This window comes from Aphelocoma coerulescens, chromosome 5 (genome assembly GCF_041296385.1).
Source record: "Aphelocoma coerulescens isolate FSJ_1873_10779 chromosome 5, UR_Acoe_1.0, whole genome shotgun sequence".
Lineage (NCBI taxonomy): Eukaryota > Metazoa > Chordata > Aves > Passeriformes > Corvidae > Aphelocoma > Aphelocoma coerulescens.
In genome coordinates this window covers 36,171,785-36,193,563 of record NC_091019.1, presented here as the reverse complement: position 1 = coordinate 36,193,563, position 21,779 = coordinate 36,171,785, and the positions used below count along the sequence as shown (strand labels likewise).

General features: G+C 38.6%; 1 protein-coding gene across 1 annotated transcript; it reads left to right on the top strand.

Moving 5' to 3' along the window:
* The first annotated feature begins 4,151 nt into the window (after positions 1-4,151).
* FAM98B (family with sequence similarity 98 member B) lies at positions 4,152-21,382 on the top strand. The gene is made up of 8 exons (XM_069017697.1): positions 4,152-4,280; positions 5,008-5,156; positions 5,938-6,072; positions 6,779-6,957; positions 13,594-13,674; positions 14,056-14,172; positions 16,513-16,680; positions 18,135-21,382. Exons 1-8 carry the CDS (start codon positions 4,216-4,218, stop codon positions 18,492-18,494), a joined length of 1,254 nt encoding a protein of 417 aa, XP_068873798.1. The 5' UTR covers positions 4,152-4,215; the 3' UTR covers positions 18,495-21,382.
* The last annotated feature ends 397 nt before the right edge of the window (positions 21,383-21,779 follow it).

The following is a 21,779-nucleotide window of genomic DNA, read 5'->3' as shown; positions in this document are numbered from 1 at the left end:
TCAGGTGCCTTGATTTGGTCTGGAAGATGTTAGAAGGGTGATTTCTAAATCAAATATTTATGATGGGATGTCAAGTTCAGTTTCAGCAGGATAGCCAGTTAAAAGGATGGGCAGGATCCTTGTAGCTACTGGAAATTTGTTCAGGTTTGGTGACATTGATATCACATCATTCATATTGCAAATACTTTTTTTGTGAGACTGATGTAATTTAAATACATAGATCAATGTCAACTTGCAGTCTGATTCCACAATGATGTAATGAGGTTTATACTGCCTGGGGTGGCTACTCCTAAATCATCCTTAAAGATAAGAACAAGAAGGATTAAAAGCAACTTAACATTAGCTTTTAAACAAGCAAGCTACACTTGTTTAAATGACAGCAAGTCTGAAGAACAGAAGCTATTTCTTTTTCTAGGTTAAAAGAATGATTAGCACTGTTTTACAGATGGAAGCTGAACAGACTTATTCCGTACTAAGTTAAACTGGTGAAAAAATATCTGTGTAAAGAAGCTATGTCATTGTAACACCTAAACCTGTCATTGATGTATTTTAAACTTAATATAAGCTTCTCATATCAACCTAAGTACGCAGAAAGTGCTATCTTTTCTCAGTCATTTTTAAACTGTGCACATACAGTACAACATCTCTGGTAGGCGAGCCTGGATTAGAGGAAAGCATTTATCATGCAGTACATTCAACTCCTACTCCACTCCTATGATCCCCTCTAGTGGTCAATTAATTGTATGCTAAATGTTTCTTAGTACTACAAATTATTTGTACCTCTCCTGCATTAAAATAGTGTCTGCCTCCGTTTTGTTTGAATTCAAGAAATCTCATTTTTTATTCCTATATGAGAAGGACTAAGCAATGAAGTTTTTAAATGTGCAGCTGATGTGTCTGTGGGCAGCTTTATTTTTCCTTCTAGAAGCAAATAGCTAATGCCTACCACATAGAACCCAAAGCCATCTCTGCTGGCAGCGCAGACCAGGAGGTGATGGCCCTGCTGCAGCAGTAAGCAGGACCCTTCCACCCCATTCTTGCCATGAGGCTGTCTGAGAATGCCCATTGCAAGTCTGGCAGCAGGAACATTTCTCAAGCAGTTTTGACAGCATAACAATTTGTGACGTGTCATATTCACACAAGTAAATGGTTGAGGTTTACCTACCTCAATAGAAAACTGAGTCATGTATATTGTTTTTTAGCGAGATTACAGGCAACTTGTAATTGTAGAGATTTCATACCTAATAATACATAATAATAAATTGGCAGAAGACCTTTCCCCAAAACTCCCATCCTCACCTTGCTGTGCAGACAGACACAGCTGCCATTTTGTATCAGTTCAAACTGATTCAAGCCAGTGCTGATCCAGATCTTCATTTTCTAATCCAGACTGTGCATTTCTATTTCTTCCTTGTGCTAGCACCAAGAGTTATCTGACTGCTGAGGGAGATGGCTAACTGGCAGACTAGTGAAAAAGAAATCCTGACAAAAACTGAAAAGCTCTAGGGCACTGGTGACCTAGCTAAAGTCACACAGGCCTTCTGTTGGAAAGTAATGGCTGGCTGTGCGCTGAGACCTCTTCCTTTGGTATTCTCACTTGTGTGTTTGTGGTTTTATGTTTGTATATTGCAAAGGGCATGGGGAAAAGGCAAAGTCCACACCCATGGGCATAGATGGTTACAAAATGTATTTTAGACAGTTTTCTCATGATTCTTTTTCCTTCCCCCACAGATGGGAAACTCAGTAATGGACACGGAGAAAGCTGTGGACTGCATGAATGGTAACACTATGAGAGGAAAGTATATAATCACAACCAAAATCATCTTTCAATTGTGGGTGTCAAGAGACAACTTGGGAAATTCCAACTTGTTTTCCCTCATACACAGAACATCTCTAGTATAAAAAAAATTACAACTTTTCAAGAACACCTTGTGGTATTAAAACAGTGACTGAGACATATGCTCGGCTATCATATATATCACATATATATATATAGGTATAGGTAGGTAGGTAGGTAGGTAGGTGGGTAGATAGATAGATAGATAGATAGATAGATAGATAGATAGAAAATATAAGCAATGCTATCAAAAGACAGTGGAAGAAATTACTAATTTAGATATTGTCCTGTAACATAAATTAGCAAAATACTTTAATGGCATGTAGGAAAATTTACAGAGAGACCCTGGGAATAATGCTGCCACCTACTTGTACACACAGTATCTCCTAAATTACCAGATTTCTTTTTAGTTTTGATAGATTATGTTATGCTAGTTTTACTTCTAATTATTCCCAGTTCTTTTTCTTAGCCTACATTGTTGACTGATATGAAAACTGCTCAGTTTTGCAGAACAACTGTACAGTGATGAATCACTCTGGGTAGCACAGAGAGAACGCTTTAAAACAGAAAGGAAAAGAGAACTGGCTATTTCTGTCCAGTTCTGCTTCCCTTGTTTTTTCATTCTATTAATTGGATGTTAATGTTTGAAAAGGAGCAAGAGTTTATGTTCAGAATCTCTGCTCTCGGATGCTCCTTCATTTAGGGCAATTATGTTAGCCCATTTGAAACAAAAGTCCCTTTAAAGTTCAGTCATATGGTACAAGACAGTTGTGAGCTGTGAAAGAGACTGCTGAGGTACCGACACTGATGTGCACAGATGGTCAACAGAAGTGTGTCAGCCTTCCGGATGCTCTTCTTTCCCTGACTGCCATAAACAATGTTTTTAATTTCTAGATTTCTGTCTGTGGGTGTGGGAAGATGTCATGGCTGTCCTGATTCCCACTTTTTAAAGCTTAGCACTCAATAAAGCTACGTCTTCTGTTAAATAGAAATAATTCAAAATAGTTGCTTCAAAAATTGAGGAGATTTCATGCGTTAAGAACATCTATGTTGTAATGACTACCATCCAATTGTATGCCTTTGTGGTCTTCATCATAGATTCAGCCACCGGATTTTCTGAAGGTCCATATAAGAAAACACTGGTAAAAGAAGGTCAAAAGGGCTGTTGTGGTTTAACACCACCTGGCAACTAAGCATCATGCAACCATTCACTCGCTCCCCCACCACTGGGGCTGGAGAGAGAACCCAAAAAGTAAGAACACACATAGGTTAAAAAATAAAGAGGAAAAGCCAGAAAACTTGTGGGTTGAGGTAGAAGACAGTTTAATACATAAAGCAGAAGTCATGCATGCAAGCAAAGCAAAACAAGGAATTAATTCACTGCTTCCCATGGGCAGGCTGGGAGATGTTCAGCCATCCCCAGGACAACAGTTACTTGGAAGACAAATGCCATCACTCCAAACATCCGCCCTTACTCCTTTTCCTTCTAGCTTTATATACTGATCATGATGCCACATGGCCTGGAATATCCCTTTGGTAATTGGGGTCAGCTGTCCTGGCTGTGCCCCCTCCCAGCTTCCTATGTCCCCCCAGTCCCTTCACAGGTGGAGGTACTCTCTACCATGACACTACGAGAAGCTGAAAAAGCCTTGGCTCTGTGCAACTGCTGCTCAGCAATAACAAAAACACCTCTATATTATCAACACCGTTTTCAGCACTAACCCAAAACACAGCCCCATACCAGCCACTGTGAAGAGAGTTAACTCCACCTCAGCCAAAATAAAGCACAGCAGGGCTGAGGCACCCCACAGTGGAAAATCAGGGCTATAGATGCCCAGGAGATATATGTTGCACCATCTCAGGCAGAATTTCACAATTTGAGAGGTCCCAGAAATATCGCATATGTCCAGGCCTCAAAACCTGCTTTTTCGAACCACATCCCAGAGGCAGCTTGGGATGAGAGTGGCAAAGCTGGCTGCCCTGGGTATGAGCCACGTCCGGAGCCCAAAAGGGTGGCTGTGGTCTCTCCTGGCCCTGTATGTCTCCAGCTGGCTGGTACCCGATGGAGCAGGGTAGGCGACTGCAGCGGGCAGGGGTTTGGGGCCAAATCCGGACCACAGCCGCAGGGCCAGGAGACGAGCCCCGCCGGGGAAGGGTGAGGGAACCCAGGCGCTCCCCATCCCGGGCGGAAAGGCAGAGCAGGGCTGTGTGGAAGGGTCATCCCCAGACACGGGCGGGGGCGGCCGCCGAGAGAGGGGCGGGGGCAGCCCGGGGCCTCCCCCCGGCCTGGGCTCCCGTGCGGCGGCAGCGGAACGCGGCGGCGGGCGCGGGTTGCGGAGGGCCGGTTTGAGGCGGGCACCGCGCGCCGCGGCGCCGGCATGAGGGAGCTGCCGCCGGGCCCGGGGATGGAGAGCGACATCTTGGACGCGCTGGAGGCCTTGGGGTAACCGGGGAGCAGCGGCGGCTCCCCCGGCGAGGGGCTGAGGGCAGCCCGGCTGGGCGTGGAACGGGCCACCGCAGCCGAGGGCGAGAGGCCGGGCCGGAGGCGGGAGCGAAGGGGAGCGCGGGATCGGCAGAGGGACGGGCCCTGCGTTTCGGCGGGTGCTGGGGGGCTCGGCGGGGCCGGGGCTCGGCCGGGAGCGGGGTCCCCGGGTGTAGTGCAGGGAGGGCAGAGGAGCCCGGGCGCTCCGTGGGGTGCAGGGGTGCAGCAGCGGTGGTCAGCACTGGGGCGGCCGCTGGAGGCTGGCGGGGCAGCACCTCGTTCTGTGGTGCCTGCCCGCCTCCCGCGATGTGCTTCGCATGGTACGGGACAAAATCTGTGCAAAACTTAATTTTCAGTTACATTATTCCCAGTACTCCAGGGCAGTGAATTGTTAATGTTAGGAGGCAATTTGACTAAACACTTGAATTAGTACTAGAGTTCTTCTCTGGCAGGTGTGTTTTGAGAGATCAAAGTCTGTTTTCAGATAGACATGTGAAAACGCCTGCCTTGTATTTTCTGACAAACTATTTTGTTTGTAAAGGACCAATAATTTTTTGGTTAACAAAAGTAATGTAGAAAGACTAATTCCTTTAACTGTAGTTACTAACCACCTTAGAGTAAAATAATTGGAAAATATGTATCTTTTATGTTACACTTTCTTATGACTAATGCTTATCTGCCTGTACAGGTACACGGGTGCCCTGTTGGAGGAGGAAGCCCTGAATAAAGCAGCAGAAAATGGATTGTCTTCACCGGAATTTTTTGAGCTTTGTGTTTGGTTAGGTTCCCAGATAAAATCACTTTGTAATATGGAAGAAAGCATCACTGCAACAGATGGTATATGAACATTAATTTAGTATTTTTTCAGTGGATTTAGACCCATATTATTCAGCTAATAGTGAAATTACAGTGTTGAAGTTTACAAGAAAGCTGAAAGGTAGCCAAACCCAGGCTGATATTTGTGTATACGCAGCTCTTAGATTAAGGACTTGTGTTGTGAAGACTGTTTCAAAAGGGAGAAAGAAGGTGATTTGGGGTGGTTTTAGGTATATATATGTAAATGTAAAAAGTACATTTGCACCTGCAGTCATATTTTGATGACATAAATTGCAGTGCTGGGTATTTTCGGGCTGTTGGTCCAATGCAATATTCCAGTCGGCACCATGTGTGGGCACACGAGGTGCTAGGTAGCACTGCCTGATTATTTCTGTCTAGTGCTGGAATTTGGATGGGATTTTATATTACTTTTGTTTTCACCAGAAAAGTAGTGGAACTAAAAACAATCACTGAAAATAATGAGTTCATGACTCCTGTGACTTCTTCATCAGAAAATCACGCTACTTAGTGACATAAATTGTTCACTTCCTGCTGATGTTCGTTTGCATTCATGTCTTCGCAGACTTCTGTAGCATTACCTCATTCAAAGCACGAGTACAATATACTATTAGAAGCCATGTCTGCTTGTATGTAGGACTTTTTAAAGAAGAATGTTACTTGGGTGGTAGGTGGTTGATCTTTGGACTGTTGAAATCTGCAATTGAAGTGTGTAAGTTAAAAAAATTAGATTGCAGTTTGATGTTTCTGTAAAAAGCCATTAATTGTGCATTTATTTCCATAGGTGTGAAAGATATAGAGAGCTTCCAGCTTGAAATTAGTGGCTTTCTGAGAGAAATGGCTTGTCCATATTCATCATTGATATCTGGAGACATCAAAGATAGATTAAGAGAGAAAGAAGATTGTCTTAAACTCCTATGTAAGTAATAATAATTTTTCCCATTTATAATACAGTATTTTAGGTGCATGGTTTATTATTACTGTACAATTTACATTGAAGAGTTCTTTATGTGTTTTTAAGTTGATGTGTACAGTTGTTACATCCTAGCTCAGCATGCTTCAACTCACTTGTGCAAAATGAAAAATAGAGCAGCATTAGAAACCTGTTTTAGCAGAAACTAAAATTTCTTTTAAAAGTATGGTGCAACCTACTGAGGCCTCCTGATCCCTCTCTTGGTCCAATTGTTCAGCTCACCTAAACTGAGACCTTGCTTCCTGTGTTTGTGAGGGATCTCAGGGCAGCTTGAACAGAAAGGCTGCACAGTTTGCACGTGCTGAAAGCAGAATTGAGAGAAACAACGTCTAAGTTTAAGTTGGACTTGGACAGAGGAGTGGCAGCAAGAACCAGCGTGATAACATGAAAGAACCCAAGGAATTTGGGGTCTAGTGGCAGAAGGGAGTTGAACAGTTAAATGCAGTGTGTAGACTGAAGGTAGGAAGTCAGGTGAGAGGAAATTGAGGTAAAGAATAGGAAACTGATACTGACCTGTTCAGGAGAGAACTGAGAAAGTCTCCCTTTTATCATGGTTATCTTACAAATGTATATATTGTAGCTGTACTGAGAATGTGGATGCAGAAATATTTAAGTGTCTCTAAATTTGCCATTTTGGTGCTTTTCTCTCTAGTATTTCTAAGTACAGAACTTCAGGCTTTAAAGATACTGCACAGCAAGAAAAGTAAGGGCTCTCATTTGGAAAAGCACAATGAAATTATTCAGGAAGTGCAAGCTATTTGCGATGCACTGGGTCTGCCAAACTCCCCATCTTCTGGTATTCCTCCCTTGTTAACCAGCGTGGAACAAAAGGTATGGGCTTTTACATCTTCTCTCTGTTGCTAAACTGTAAACGCTATCTCTGTAAGCATTGATCCTAGAGTTGAGGCCTAGCAGTCTCACCCATAAAAGCCCTATCTGACAAGTGCAAAAGAATTTTAATTCTGAAAGCCAGCTTAGTGTTTTAAGTTAAACTGTTTTGAGTTGAAGTATTTCAGCATTTCCCTGAGGTTGCAATGTACCTGGTAAGACATACTTTGCCATGCAAGTTTCAATGGTAAGTTTTCCTCTCACCCATTCAAATGTGCTGCAGCAAGCAGAAGACTTTGGGTAATAACTGATTGTGCATTTATATACCTGCAGTAATTTCTGGGATGTATTTAAATTTAATATCCAAAAATTAAATTCTTTTTAGTTTATTAATTTCTTAATTGCAAGTATGGTTTTGTTGGTGCTATTGCCTTAGTTGCAAAGAGGATGAAAATGCCTGAATTGCATGAATAAGCCCTGTTAAACCTTATTCAGCAAGATGCTTCTTTCCATGGTGTCCCTCTAGGTTCTAACTCATTTCACTGATGTGATCCTTAGTCTAATTTCCTTGGTGCAGGATGTAAATAGGCTCTTGAGGTGGAAGTTATCTTCTTTGTCAGACAGATAAAAGTTTTGCTCTTCATCTCTCTCTGGTATTTGGGGAGAGAGTGACCAGTCCTCCCTTAAGGGTAGAATAAAAGTTCCCTCTGCTTCTGGGTCTTTGAGTTTAATAATTTTACATGATTGTGCTTCTTTTTTTTCTTCTTCCTCATCAGCCAGTGGGCAGTTGAACATTCAGAGAGTTTGGGGAGAGGGCCTGTTACTTGCATGGTTTTCTTACATCTGTCTTCAGCATGACAAGACAAAACCTTTAATAGGTTCATTTATAAAAGGTATCACCCAGGGGCAAACAGAAATGACTATTCCTACACTATTAACTGTGCCTGATACATTTAGTTCTAAGGAAATCTTTACATCCAGTAAATATTTTTGAAGGAATGAAAAAACAGTTTTCAAAAATTGTTTTCAAAAAGCAGTGTTCTGAGAATGAAGATGTCAGAGTTACAGCTAATAACTACTGGATTGAAACTGCCCTGATTGTGCTGCTCTCCCTCTGTGTTAGCTATGTTTACATCCATGTGTGTTTATAGGCTGCAACCATGGCTGGTGGCCTTCCTTGCTCAGTTCTTTGCTTCACTTCTTAGGTACAGATTTAGTTTCATCCCATTATAGGGATAGGATTCCAGTTCTGCAGTTGTGGGACAGCAAGACCAGACCTGGAGCACCAGTTCCTTCATACACACATTTCCTTTGAATTATTAGACAGCTGGCATCTGCTGCCTTTTGCAAAGTTCAAGATTTCCTATCAGATAGGATCACAGGCTTGAATTGTGCATAGTGTTGGCATCCCAGTTTGTATAAACTGTTAAACTTTCAGAAGTACTAAAATGAGCAGAATCTTAAAAGCGTTTTATCTTTGGTTTTGGTTGGGTTTTTTTTAATAATGCTGCCTGGACTATTTTCCAATAGTTTTCAGGTCTGTCAGTTCCACAGTGGTTATACCACTTTTACTCACTTCAAAGTGTAGAAAGGTGGCAAAACTAGTTCGTTCATCTTCTGTGACTCCAGATTAATAATGTAATTTGTTCTCTGTGTGTTTCATCCCTTATAAAAAAAGGATTTTTTTCCTACCTTGCAGGAGATTTTGTAGCATTTCTGCTATGTGTTTACTTGTCCTTCATCCATTACTTTAATGTACGACAAGTTTGGAGTTATATTTGCAGGGAGCAAGAGTTAGAGACCTACATTTATCAGTATAGCTGCATTAGAAAGGTGGTGCTACCAATTAAAGTTCATTGGCTTTGTAAACATTTTTTTTAAGAGCACCATTTTATTACTTTTCTTTATATGCTCACAGAAATTCACTTGAAATGATCCATTTCTTTTTCCAAATATTTTTTGGCTTTTGATTTGGTTAGGTTCTGCATAAAATTGCACTGTTGATGTTTAGTCATTCATAATGTCATTTATGTCATTTATGTCATTCATAATACAGGCTTACATACTGATCTAGTATTTTTATTTAGTGTATCTGCACATGTATCTTCAGCATTTCAACATGTCTGCTCTTTGTCTCTGTCCAGCATCTTCAGCATTGTCAGTAGCTGTGGGAGTAGTTCTGAGAATAGTTTGGCTGTGCAGCAGCAACCTACCAAAGGGAGAGATCACACACTGTATTTTGGTATGGAACATTAGAACATTTATTGTTTTAAGTAATTTTCTAGTTTATTTAAGAGATTAGTATAAAATCAGGATTCCTTTCTTCATTCAAAATGAGTTTTATAGTAGCTCAAACTTTGAATATACGATCATAGCAAGTATCTTTTGCATCTCCTGTAATTACCTAGGGTAGTGGTTATCAACATAGTCACTGTGAAAATGTGAGAGATAAATTGACAGTATTACAGCCTTCTACCTCTAAGTGTATTTTATTCTATTGTATAATACTGAAAAGTAATAGTAATTTTTCAGTTGTTTAAGATGCTGTTCCCTTGTAAAGTATATTTACAAAGCGGGAATCTAGAAGTCATTCTGAAATGTAGTGCCAAAACCTCCATAAATTCTAAATGAACATTGATGAAAGATTCAGAAAAGTTTATGCCACTGTTGTGCTTTGTAACTAGTGCTTACATCTGGCTGTTTTCCAATCCAGGTAGTGTGAATTTCACACCTAATTACAAAGTGACATTCTAATACTGTTTATCTGAAAAAACTCTTAGTGTGATATTATTTAAAAGACTTCTGAACTTTTTTTGCCCATGTTATGAAAAGTACTCTGCTACTTTTCACATATCAGTAGAATGAAAAGAAACTATAAAGGGCTACCAAACAAACTAAGTCAAAATTAAGCTAACATAACACTTAAGTGAAATGTTAGAAGAATTTTTTTTTTTTTTACATATTTGGGTATACATCCTAGAATTTATTAATATTTTAATTAATATATTACATTTAACTGTTGATCTGTGGTAATTTTACAGATGTAATGGTGCCTGGACAGTAAGTATTAATGTAACTGCAGGGAACAAGACAAAAGAGTTGTCCTGTTCACCATCAGGGTCAAGCAAAAATGTATTTAGAGTTAGATAAATACTGAATTTATCTGCAGGTATATGAAAGAGAGGCTTAAAAATATTTTGTTCTTAAGATTTTAGGTGATCTCTCTGCAACTGTACAGTTGTACAGTACACCTGATGACTAATCAGGGCAGTGTTCTTTCCTCAAAGTGTTGATATTTTGACTTAATAAAATGACACCTGTCCCCAGGTCAGGTTTTTTCAAAATCTCAAAAACCCTGGAGGTGCATTCATACATGATGTTTTTCTGTGCAAGAGGTGTTAAATGTAAAAATTACTGCTCTGTTTCGCCAGAAGATGAGGATATTTAATAAATATATTGAACATGATAATGAAATGTGAGCTAAATTTTTTTTTCAGTAGTACAAAATTACAAAACAAATGAGAAATGTGTTCAATACATAAAGATACACTTCATTTGGTAACAGTAGAATAACTGTATTTTTATCAGCAGATTTTGAAGTTGATATTTTTGTCTCACGTTTTATTCGTTTTCATTTTCTATTTAGAGAGTGTGTGAACTTTTGAAGCAATCCCATAAATTTCTAGTGTCATCAAGGTCATTGATTGCACAGTATGTCAGATAGTCAAATATTGTCTACATCTAGTTCTAATTATTTGGTTTGCTTTTTACACCTGACTGTGTAAAATCTTTAGGATGATTAGGCTGTTAGAATTTGTTATATGTTTCTTGGAGTATGTTTTCAGTGCTCTCTTATCTGGGCACTGCTTTTAGTATTGTTCCCACTTATATGTGCAGGCTTCTCTTTAGGTTGTGGTGTTTTTTTGGACTCCTGCTTATCCTTCTCAATCCAGGGCAACTGCTGTGTGTGGGAATATGGGTTATAACATAGATGATTCTCACATCCATTGTATTCTTGTCCTTTGGCATACTGTTGTGTGTCAGGGTTCTTGTGTTCATTCCTCTGTCATCAGTCATAGCTGGACAACATATTCTGCAACTGTAAGGCAGCTCATCTTATTTCACCATTATAGCAGTAGAATTTCCCCATGAGCCCTGCTGATGGGAGTGAGGAGCAAGTGCAGATTCAGTGTTCTGAATATGACTTTACAGTGTGTCATAAACATAGACCAGTTCATGAGCATAGACCAGTTCATCAGTGAAGAGATTCCTCCTTAACTGTTACTGATTAGTAAGGCTGTACTGGATAAAAATTACATCGGTATTCTCTTTAACTTGGAAAGAAGAGGTTGCAGAAACTTGGGGCTGGTTTCTCAGTCAATAAAGGATTGTTTCATTTAGCTGCTCTTGTTTCTTCTAGTTCTGATTTTCATTGATTACCTTTCTTAATTGTTCTCTCTAAACTTCCTTTCACTTTTCAGTTCATGGAAATCAGGAGTATGCAGCGCTGATCGACCTGTGATGGCAGAATGTGTGGAGCCCAGTGTTGCATTTACCTCTTGGTTGTCCTTGCAGCTGCAAACTTAAAATAATTCTAGCCTCTAGATAGTATTCATCATCTGGTTTTCAGATCTTCTTTCACACTCTTAACTGTGAATTATATTGAAGATTTTTAATTTTGTTGTATTGGTTTTTGTTTCAGCAGCTGGTCTCATTTTGATAGACTCTCTTCCTTTCAACCTTTGAGGTAATATTTCTGACCTCAATGGTATAGGAATAGACACCTCTTGCCCAATAGAATTTTTAATTAGTCTGCTGTTCATTCCTTCTTCTATACTAATTACTGATCTGTTCATCTCTTGCTGTCATACTGATCTTATTCTATTGCTGATTATTAACTTTAGATTTTGATTCTTCAGGCACTTATTTAAATTCAAACATAGTTTGTGCTTAGGTACATTTGCATTTTGGAGCAGAATATGACAGGCACCGTGTACATGCTTCAGTCAAAAAAAAAGGCTACATTCAGAAGACAGACAGACAACCCTGGAGTGCTTTTTGTAAAGAAAATAAAGGTTGTAGAGAAGCAAGAATTATCAGAGAAAGAGGAGTGTTGGGATCAGTAGGGTACATGGAACTGAACTTCACCCTTACTGTAACCTCTTTTGATTTGAATGAAATATAACAGCAGGGAATATTACAGTAATTAGATGGCCACTTTCAGATACTACTAGGCTCTCTTTTCTGAGAGAGTCAAAACACAGTTTTCCCTTAGTTTGTTCACTGCACAATATATTTACCTCAGACTTTTTCTGGGATATTGTGTTTTTAACCTGCCATAGTGCTGCCCAGCAGTGATGTAAAAAGAAAGAACAAAATACGTACATCTTGGTTTTCACACAGAATTTGAGATCAGATTTTTTTCTTCATATATATAAAAAAAAATTGAGATACTTACAAAAATCCTGACATATACTCCTGAGAGTTGATTTTCTGAGTATTTATTTTAACAATGAACTGAGTGCTCTAGAATTTGATTTCTGACTTCTGGAATTTTTTTTCATAGCAATCACTAGAGATCATATTTCTGTAATATGTGACACTCAAAACTGAGCTTTGAACCACGCCTCTGTAACAAATGTAGTGTGAATGCCTGTGTGCTCACATGAAGTCTTACAGTCCTTGCAAATGTATCTAATGGCTCTCCCCAGCTACAGGTTTTACTGTAGATTGTGCACCACCTTAATCCTTCCTTTGACATAAAAAAGAAAATTAACTCTAGTTTTACTTGTTTTGCTTGGTTCCCCATGGTTATTTACTAAAGGAAATGAAGATGTAGTTCACTCCGTCAGACTGGATACAAAACTTGAAGGAACAATAATATGCATGCAGTCAACTCCAGCTGAAAAACCAGTTGGCTGGAAAGTTATGCACAAGTGTTTTGAGCATTTTTGGTAATGGTTTCAGAAGACCTTTGCCAAAGGAAGTTCACTCAAGAAGAGGAGGTAGAGGTTTCTTGTAATGAGAGAGGAGAATGTGGTGGTGGTTGGAAGACAGAGCATATTTCACTTCTGATTATTGAGAGCAAGAACTAGTGGAAGAAGTATAAGCAAGTTTGATTTGGAGTGAATGCAAAAGTTTTAAACATGATGTTAGCTGGAACCACTTAAAGGATTAGAATAAAATTGATGAGAAACAATGACTGCATACCTATCATATCTCCTGCCTTTCTTCATAGCACCCATCACCGGATTTTTTGTAGCCCAGTGTAGCATTTGGCAACAGAACTCTGAACTTCCTGTTGTAGTTACAACACTTAGGTATATGTAAAGTTAGTAATTTAACTAGTCTTACTTTCTGTATGCACTTGACAGATTTGCTATATAGATACTGTTCTGTTGATGGGAAGAGAAGTGATGTGCCATAAAATATTTTTGCATAGAGGCTGGTCATCTTCTTAAAGTATTCAGGAAATCTTTTTAAAGTGGATCATAAACCAGAGAAGATGTGTATGTTTTCATGAGTCTGCTGAAACAAACATGCTGTGCTTGATCTTCCAAGTAACAAAATGAGGTTGCAACAAATTGTGCTGAAATAAATCTAAATATTTGTGTTCTGAGATGTATGTGTTTTTTTCAGATAAAGGACATTCTCTCAAAAGTTAAAAATAACCATGTGGGGAAATCACTGCTAACAAAACCTCTGAACTCTGACCAAGTGGTAAATAAAAGTTTCTCCATTTCTTTTCTCCATTTAACAGGATGGTCAAAATAAATGCATATGGCTTCATTTAACTTTGCCTTTTTAAAGTCACTCTTCTATTGCTGAATATTAATACTAAAATTCAATTGCTAAATACTAACAACAATAATTAGATACTTCCAGAATTGACATTATAGAACAGACCTTGTGTTGATTCATCGGTTGTTCAGTTTCAAAACATTTTGTATATATGTACTACTGTAGCATTACATAGATGCTATGTAGTTTATAGTAGTCACCTTGGGATAGACAACTTAGTTGATAAATGGGATTAACTTTGAATTGACTTCTATAACTTTATATATTTGAGTGTTTGAATTTTTTATTGTAACACTGCAGGAAAGATTGGAAAAAATCAATGATGCTCTTTGCAGTGAGTACGAGTGCCGACGGCGGATGTTAATGAAGAGGCTCGATGTGACTGTACAGTCTTTTGGCTGGTCTGATAGAGCAAAGGTAAACTTGATGTACTTTTTGCTTCCTGTAGGTGGGAGTCTGCTACAGTTCCCCAAGTCTTCCTACAGAATATGCATACCATGTAAATACACAAATAAACTTCTATCACTGTTACCTTTTTTCCAGCCTGTTTCTCATCCCAAATATCCAAATATTTGTAATATCCAAATCCTAGGTATTGAGGAAGGGGATGGATTTAACCAGGTGGCACAGCCCATCCTTTGTGACTAGTTATAGCTTCACAATTAGAAATTCTAGCATCCTTTGTTGGGGTTTCTCACTTTATTTAAAGTTCCCATCTCCCTGTTTTCTTTTCTGTATCTAACACCCTCCAATGAAGTAGACTAGGAGGGAATTCAGCACTTTTCATGCAGATGCAAAAGTAAGACAAGCACTGAGCCTTAACATAGATTGGGTGTAAAACGTGACTGCTCATGACGTCTGTGTGGTTACAGGGACTGCCCCCTATCTTGGATTCAGTGCTGCTGGATGAACAGTTGTGCAGTCGAACAGGTTATTTGAATAGGAACTTGTGTGAGAAAATCACACAATTGCTTGTAATCCTTCAGGTCACTAAAAATTCCAAAGCACTCCTCTGTATTTGCTCTGCTGGTATTGCTTTAATTCTGATAATTTCATTTGTACTATTTCCTAGAACTTTGTATATTAAAAAACAGTCATGATATTTCTGAGCTGGAAATATATCTTGTGTGTATCCAGCAGAGTAGGGAGATAAGATACATGAAGTTTGTAATTTGATGAAGGCACATGTGAGAAGCTGGAGGCAGCAAGATCAGCTTTCCTGCCAAAGGTTTCTGTAGAAAGCTGAAGATGGATAAATCTTAAAATTTGGAAAGCTTACTGAAAGTATGGATTGTCTTTGTCACCAGTCTTTGCGGCATCACAATTTGTCATTGACACATGCAGAATCAACTTCGTGAAGTTCACTAAATATCAAGTGCAAGACATGAATCTAGGTGCTGCTATGCTGTGTTGGAATGGCTCACTGTTTAACTTCTGAAGGGGTTGTGAATGCTTTTATGCTGCAAGAAAGGAAAAGGGGGGCATTTAGCTTAGAGAAGCCAGGAGATGTCCCTACTTGTATAACTTCCTTACAACTGTACCAATACAATTATATATCTTCAGATTTAGAGTATACTTCTGAAATGTAGTTGATGTGACTGATGACTAACTTAAGCAGACTAAAACTTTGTTACTTGCTATTGTTCCATTCAAACAATGTGAAAAACAATGAATGCCCTTTTGAAATAGAAGAATAGTTTAAAGAGATTTTTGATGATAAAGTAGTCAGATGATTCATTTTCCTGTCTTTTAAAGACTGTTGATGTGAAATATATGCAGTTACAGAAATAACCAAGTTATATACTAATTCAAAATTATGTATTATTTTCAATCTTTTTTTTCCCCTTATTTCTCTTGAAGGATGTTCATAACTTCTTTGAGAAGGTTTTGAGAATTGAAAATGTTCTGGCATTGAAGTAATTTAGAGAAGGAAACAAATTGTTGTCTTTTTAAGATTTGTTAGCTTGCCTTTTTTTCCCCACTATTAAATAGGTATTGATATGTTTCTCTGCTTTTGATGGTGTGGCATTTTTGTTTTTTTTTTCAGTTTTTTGTAACTTGTTCAGTCCCCAAGAGGGATAAGTTTGCAGACTGAATTGGGTTCACAAAGGATGGAGTAATTGTCTAGGAAAACAGTCTTGTAAAGGTTCAGCAGCTATTGTCTGATCTAGCCAATATCAGATGTTTCATTTCACTCTGAAGATCATTCCAAATTTTCCTAGAAAGTATATGTATTTTTCTTTTTTTGTTAAACAAATGAAGCATCAAAGCATGCTTGGAAAAAATCTAGTACTCTCTCCTTTTTAGTCTCACTTTTTCATGGCTTACATAAGTGTTTTGCAGCACTGGTATATTTTCAGGTTTTTTCCACAAATTTACCTTTGAAGCTGCTCTGTTTTCATCACATTTAGAAGCAGTCTGTTGAATATGGTTATGGAAAGCTCTTGAGAGAGCAGGATGTACTCCTTAAGTTTTAGTCTGTAGACATGTTGGAAGACATGAAGGAATCTGTTTGATGCCAGTGGATAGAGGAGTTTCTTTTGTAATGGTGCTAAGTTTCAGCATCAATTATACATAACCAGCAGCACTTTCTGTATAATAGCTTCACCAACAGGAAGAGAATTGGTGATAACTGGCACTATGTAAGGTAGTCTGTATTTTCAGAAATGAAACTTACTGAGACCAGTATGTGGTTTATTGGAAGTCTGTTGGTGTGTTTGATGCCTGGCAAGTAAGTTGTTTGATGTTATCCTTTAGGTAAAAACAGATGAAATAGCACGGATCTATCAGCCCAAGCGCTATGCGTTGTCTCCAAAGTCGACCATTACATTAGCTCACCTTCTTGCTGCTCGCGAGGATTTGTCCAAGATCATAAGAACAAGTAGTGGATCAACACGGGAGAAAACCGCCTGTGCTATCAACAAGGTATGGTTTTTGTTTCTGGCATGTCATAAAGGAACATGGGAATTTACAGACCTACCAAAAGTAATTCTGGAATTCCACTGGTTTTGCTTGGTACTTTCATCCATTTAAGAAAGGAAGGTTTGCAGTATTCAGTAAACATTGCAGAAACTTCTTTTTTTTAATCTTGCTGGACAGTCAGTCATGCAACAGGATGAAACAGTAGTGTAGATGAGAGGGAACAATGTGGGGGGTGTATGTGTGTGTGCAAATGACCTCTTGAGTTCAGTGGAACTGTGCACATCAAGGATGCATGCCAGTATTTGTGGTATCAGTTCCTGGGCTAACTTGCCAGGATTGTGTTGTTAGGTTTGTAAACCACCATCTCTAGTTCATCAGTGTGTTACAAATCACAAAAGTTTCTGTGGAAATGTCATTTTGGTGCAAAGTAAAATTATCTGGTTTGGCTACAGTAATGAAACAACGTTGTGCTGCTTTCTTGTGTGTGGTAAAAGCTGAAGCTTGCGAGTAGTGACGTGAGTTTCACCATTCAAATGGTGACTAAGCCTGCTTTTATTTATCCTGTATTTACAGATTTTTCTAATGTTCTTTGCCTCATTTAAATACCCTTTAATATGTTTTGATCCTGAACACTCTGAAATTTCTTAATTATTGTAGGATCTCAGAAAGTTGGGGTTTTTTTCTTGGGAGGACTTTAGTTGGAGTGCCTGGGACTGATCAGGGAATGTTAACAATGATCACACAAAGTTTAGGAAATCTGAAAGCAACAACAAAAAGACCTATTGGGGTACATCTTTGTTCTTCAACTTAATGTTGCGTGTGACTTTGTCCAGTACAGTGTCTCTTTTTGTGCACTGAGTAATACCTGCCATAGTCAAGAGCTCTTTTTTTTTTCCTTTTCTTGAAAGTGTTACTGCAGCCTATTGCATATTTTGTTCATTCCAGCTCTGTACTGAGTGTCAGTAGTTTCTAATGGTAGGCAAACTGGTGTTCCTTCAAGAACTGCACATCAATTTGCCAGTTTGTTTTTTGCCAGCTGATGAGGTTTGAACTTGAACTTTGAAATTTAGGTAGAAGAGCCACATCATAAGGAATCTTTTCTATATGAATAGATATTTGTATTTGTATATATTACATATGAAGTATGTATATTGCTTATTGCAATACTAATACTTCAGGTGTGCAGTGTTCTTCATAAAAATTTCACAAAAGTAATATGAGTCAGCTAGCTGCAGTTATTTCTGTTGTAGAGGTGAAAAATGAGAACACTTTCAAGAGTTCTGTTGTGGTGTTACAAGGACAGGAGATAGTGATTCTGCTGTCACGCACTGCACTGAGGGGCTGTATTTCTTGAAAACAGCAGGCAGCATTTCTCTGTCCACAGGAGAAAATCCTGTGTCTCTTCAAGTTATTTCTATTATTTTTTAACTCTGAAAATGACCAATTTTTCCATATAGGTTCTGATGGGGAGAGTCCCTGACCGTGGAGGCAGACCAACAGAGATTGAACCACCTCCTCCCGAAATGCCTCCATGGCAAAAACGACAGGAAGGTGGTGGAAGAGGTGGCTGGGGAGGTGGTGGTGGTGGTGGAAGGGGTAACTGGGGGGGTGGAGGGGGTAGAGGAGGAGGAGGTGGAGGTTTCAGAGGTGGTGGAAGAGGTGGGGGTGGCTTCCAGGGTGGGGGTGGCTTCCAGGGTGGGGGTGGCTTCCAGGGTGGAGGTGGCTTCCAAGGTGGCAGGGGAGGAGGTTATGGTGGCAGGGGAGGCTATGGTGATCCATATGGTGGAAGAGGAGGGGGAGGATACCGAAGATACTAAAGTACTGTAAATCTTAACAGAGTAACTGGCAAGATACAGTGGTGGTATTTACTGGTATTAGGAATTTAGGTATGTTGACTTGGGTTTAGGCTAGAATTAAGTATGACCATATGAACCATTTCATTAGACCAACCGATGTTCTTACTGAGTTCTTTTAGTTAACTGAACAGAACTTTTATACTAAAATCTGATGACTAAAGTCCTTGTTTTTCGTACTGCTTATATGGTGTTTTTTATTGTCATTTTATTTAAAGTAAGTCTCAGAAAACGGAATAAAACCCTTTCTAAACAAACAAAAATGTATTAATGGTCAGACCTCTCTAATTATTGCATGTTGCATGTCTACTCTCCTGCTCTAAAATGTTGTGTAGAAAAAACAAAGTAGGCCTAAGAACTAGATGAAACCACTTTTAAAAGACTCAAGAATGCTGCTTTTAGGCTTGTTCTTCATTCATAGTTTTCATGTGGGACATACAAATTAATTTTAATTTCAAATGTTAAAATCCTTAAGGCTTTGGTCAAAATTATTCAATTAGATTCGGTTATTCTTGCAGAACTTCACATTAAAGTAACACTGTGAACTAATACTTTACACAGGTTAATCAAATCAGGTTGTTTTTTGTGTTCATAATGTATCAGACACTCATTAAAGGTCGGAGCATGTACTGTAAACTCATAATCGTAGTGAGTTTTGATAGTGTCTTATTTTCATTTTACTTTTTTTCCGTTATTGGTGTTTCAAAAAAAAATTTTAAGATCAGATTGGGCAGAAAACCTGCAGCCATCATGTCTGGTAGGAATTCATGTGTATAACCTTGTGTATCAGCTTTGAGACACAAAGTTTGAATAAGCTGAGCTTCGTAAAAAAGAACATGACATTTCTTCTTGCCTTTTCTTCTTCCCTCTTTTTTTTTTAATTTTCCTCTTCTCCCCGGCCTTCTCTGTGTTTGGGAATCACCAACTGCCTAGTTAGTAAGTCAGTAAGACACCTCATACAGCAGTTGCCTTTTCTCAGTGATTTCTTTCTCTCTTAACTCTGCCAACCTAAAAGAAGCCCTGTCTTGACATGGTATAGGTGCCTTCTCCCTCACATACACTGTTACTCTAGAAGAAGGAGTGGCTGCAGTAGTAGAGACAGAAGTCCGCTGTCATACCATCATGGCTGTGTAAATATATGTAGTCAGGAATTAAATTTAGAGCTGTCACTTAAAGAAGTGAGTTTCTGCTGCCCAGTATCTCTTAGATCTCCCATGTTGTAAGGCTGCTCCTGAGAACAGAGGTGGAACAGGGGATGATGCCTGAATGTACTCATGACAGCATTTATCAGGGTCAGGTTACTGCAGAGATTCAGGAAGGCATCTGATTAACCTGGTGTGTCTGATTAAACAGCACAGCAGACTTGAAGCACTTGTAACTGTAGGCTCAGCTGCGGGTTGAACTTTAGGATCTGATTTCGGATTTATGTTCCTCAGTTAGAAGTTCTTTCTGCACGAATTTCCTATTGGTGGTCATTGGTGTGCTTTAAAGGTGTTTTGTTACTTTCCTAAACATTCATATGACATCCTGTTTCACTGGCAACTTCATGCATGAATGTAAAGCTCTGCTCCAAATCAAATTATTATCTTTCAAAAGTTTTTCTATTATCTTTCAAAAGTTTTTCTCCTGTTATTTCCTCTCTCATCAGTTTGCTTGAGAATGCTGCTTCTGATGCGATAGATATGGCTTTACCCAGGCTTTAGGGTCCCAGCGGATGCCTGGCAAAAAGAGGCAAAAGTTTTCCTTTAGAATTTGTTAGCTGGGATGTGAACTTTTGCAATAATGGCTTAATGTCACCCAGCTGCTAACACTATAGTTCCTTTGCCAAATTTTTTTCTATGCTCCTTACTGGCTTAAGCCCTTGGCAGCCTCTGCAATCTTTATGGAGAGACCCTCATGGGTCACGTGGGAGCACAGTACTGGTTGTCTTGATTCTGAGCTTGGTTTTTGCCTAATGGTCTGGGATAGCTCACAGACTGATGACATACCAAATGAGACTGCTGGCCTTGAGTGAAGTGTTGGTCAGCAAAGGAACAGAGAATAGTTTTTTAACAACCAAAGCCTTAAGATTAAATTCTGTTTGCTCATCCGAATGTTATGTTTTGCTACAAGTAAACCAGCAGTCTGACTTCATCAAGGAAATACACTCAGAAAAACAAACTACTTATCTATGCTTAAAAGTTTCATTAGTCTTAGGATGCAAGGTTGCACGGATTTAATTGGATTTTAACTGCAGATGTGGATGTGCCTTGATGTTTTTACACTCTTCAGTCCATCCTGTTTGTAGTAGGCAGGACAGTTCTGAATGAAGTAAATCATCAAGTGAAGCAGGTACATGCCCACTTGAATTCTAACAGTTAAATTATTTCAGTATCATATTTCAATTATATGTATGTAGACCATGTAAAATATGGAAATATAAATAGGCTGGAGATTTTTAATCTGGCCATTTCAGGTTTTTTAAAATAATTTCAAAATGTGAAGCCAGTAGTTGAAAACTAAAGCACCACCATATTCCATGGAGGTATCCTCTACTGTCCTCTTGTCAGAATGTATGCTTTTAATTTCTCAAACAATGCAATAACATCATGAGAGTAATTGATTTAAACCTCAAGTTTTGTCTTGAAAAAAAAAATATTTTCAAAAATTCTGTTGTAAGTAAAAGATTTTCATATAAATGTTTGTGAACATTTTTGTGTTTATTCGCACTTAGTGAATACCTAAATTAATATTGTTTTGTTTGTTGAAGAACTGAAAAAAAGGTTGTGGATTTTTTTCAGGTATTGAGAGAGATACTTTTGTTAACAGCTGTAAACACTGAGGAATAAAGTACTGTATTTGAAATTATTGCATCATCTGTGTATTGTGATTTGGATCCACTATCATATGTTCCTCCTTTGTTTGTAAGAAAGAATTCCTGCTGGTGATTTACAACAGTGATGAAACTTACTTTTTATGGTAATGAAAATATCATATACTTTGACTAAAATGGAGAATGCTATAGATAATTTTAGAGGAAAATTTTAACAGCCAAGGTATGTCACAAGTCTGGGATTTTGTCTAAGGAGTTTGTTTGGGATTACTAAGGAATCTCAGTTACATTTCATCTTGGTAAAAAAAAATTAAAAAACAGTGATCTATATGATCACTGCTTTTGTCTTTATGTAAACTAAGGAAATATATTCCAATTACTGCTCAAGTTTTCTTTTTATTACTTTCTGTAATTACAAAGAGAACCACAGCTTGTTT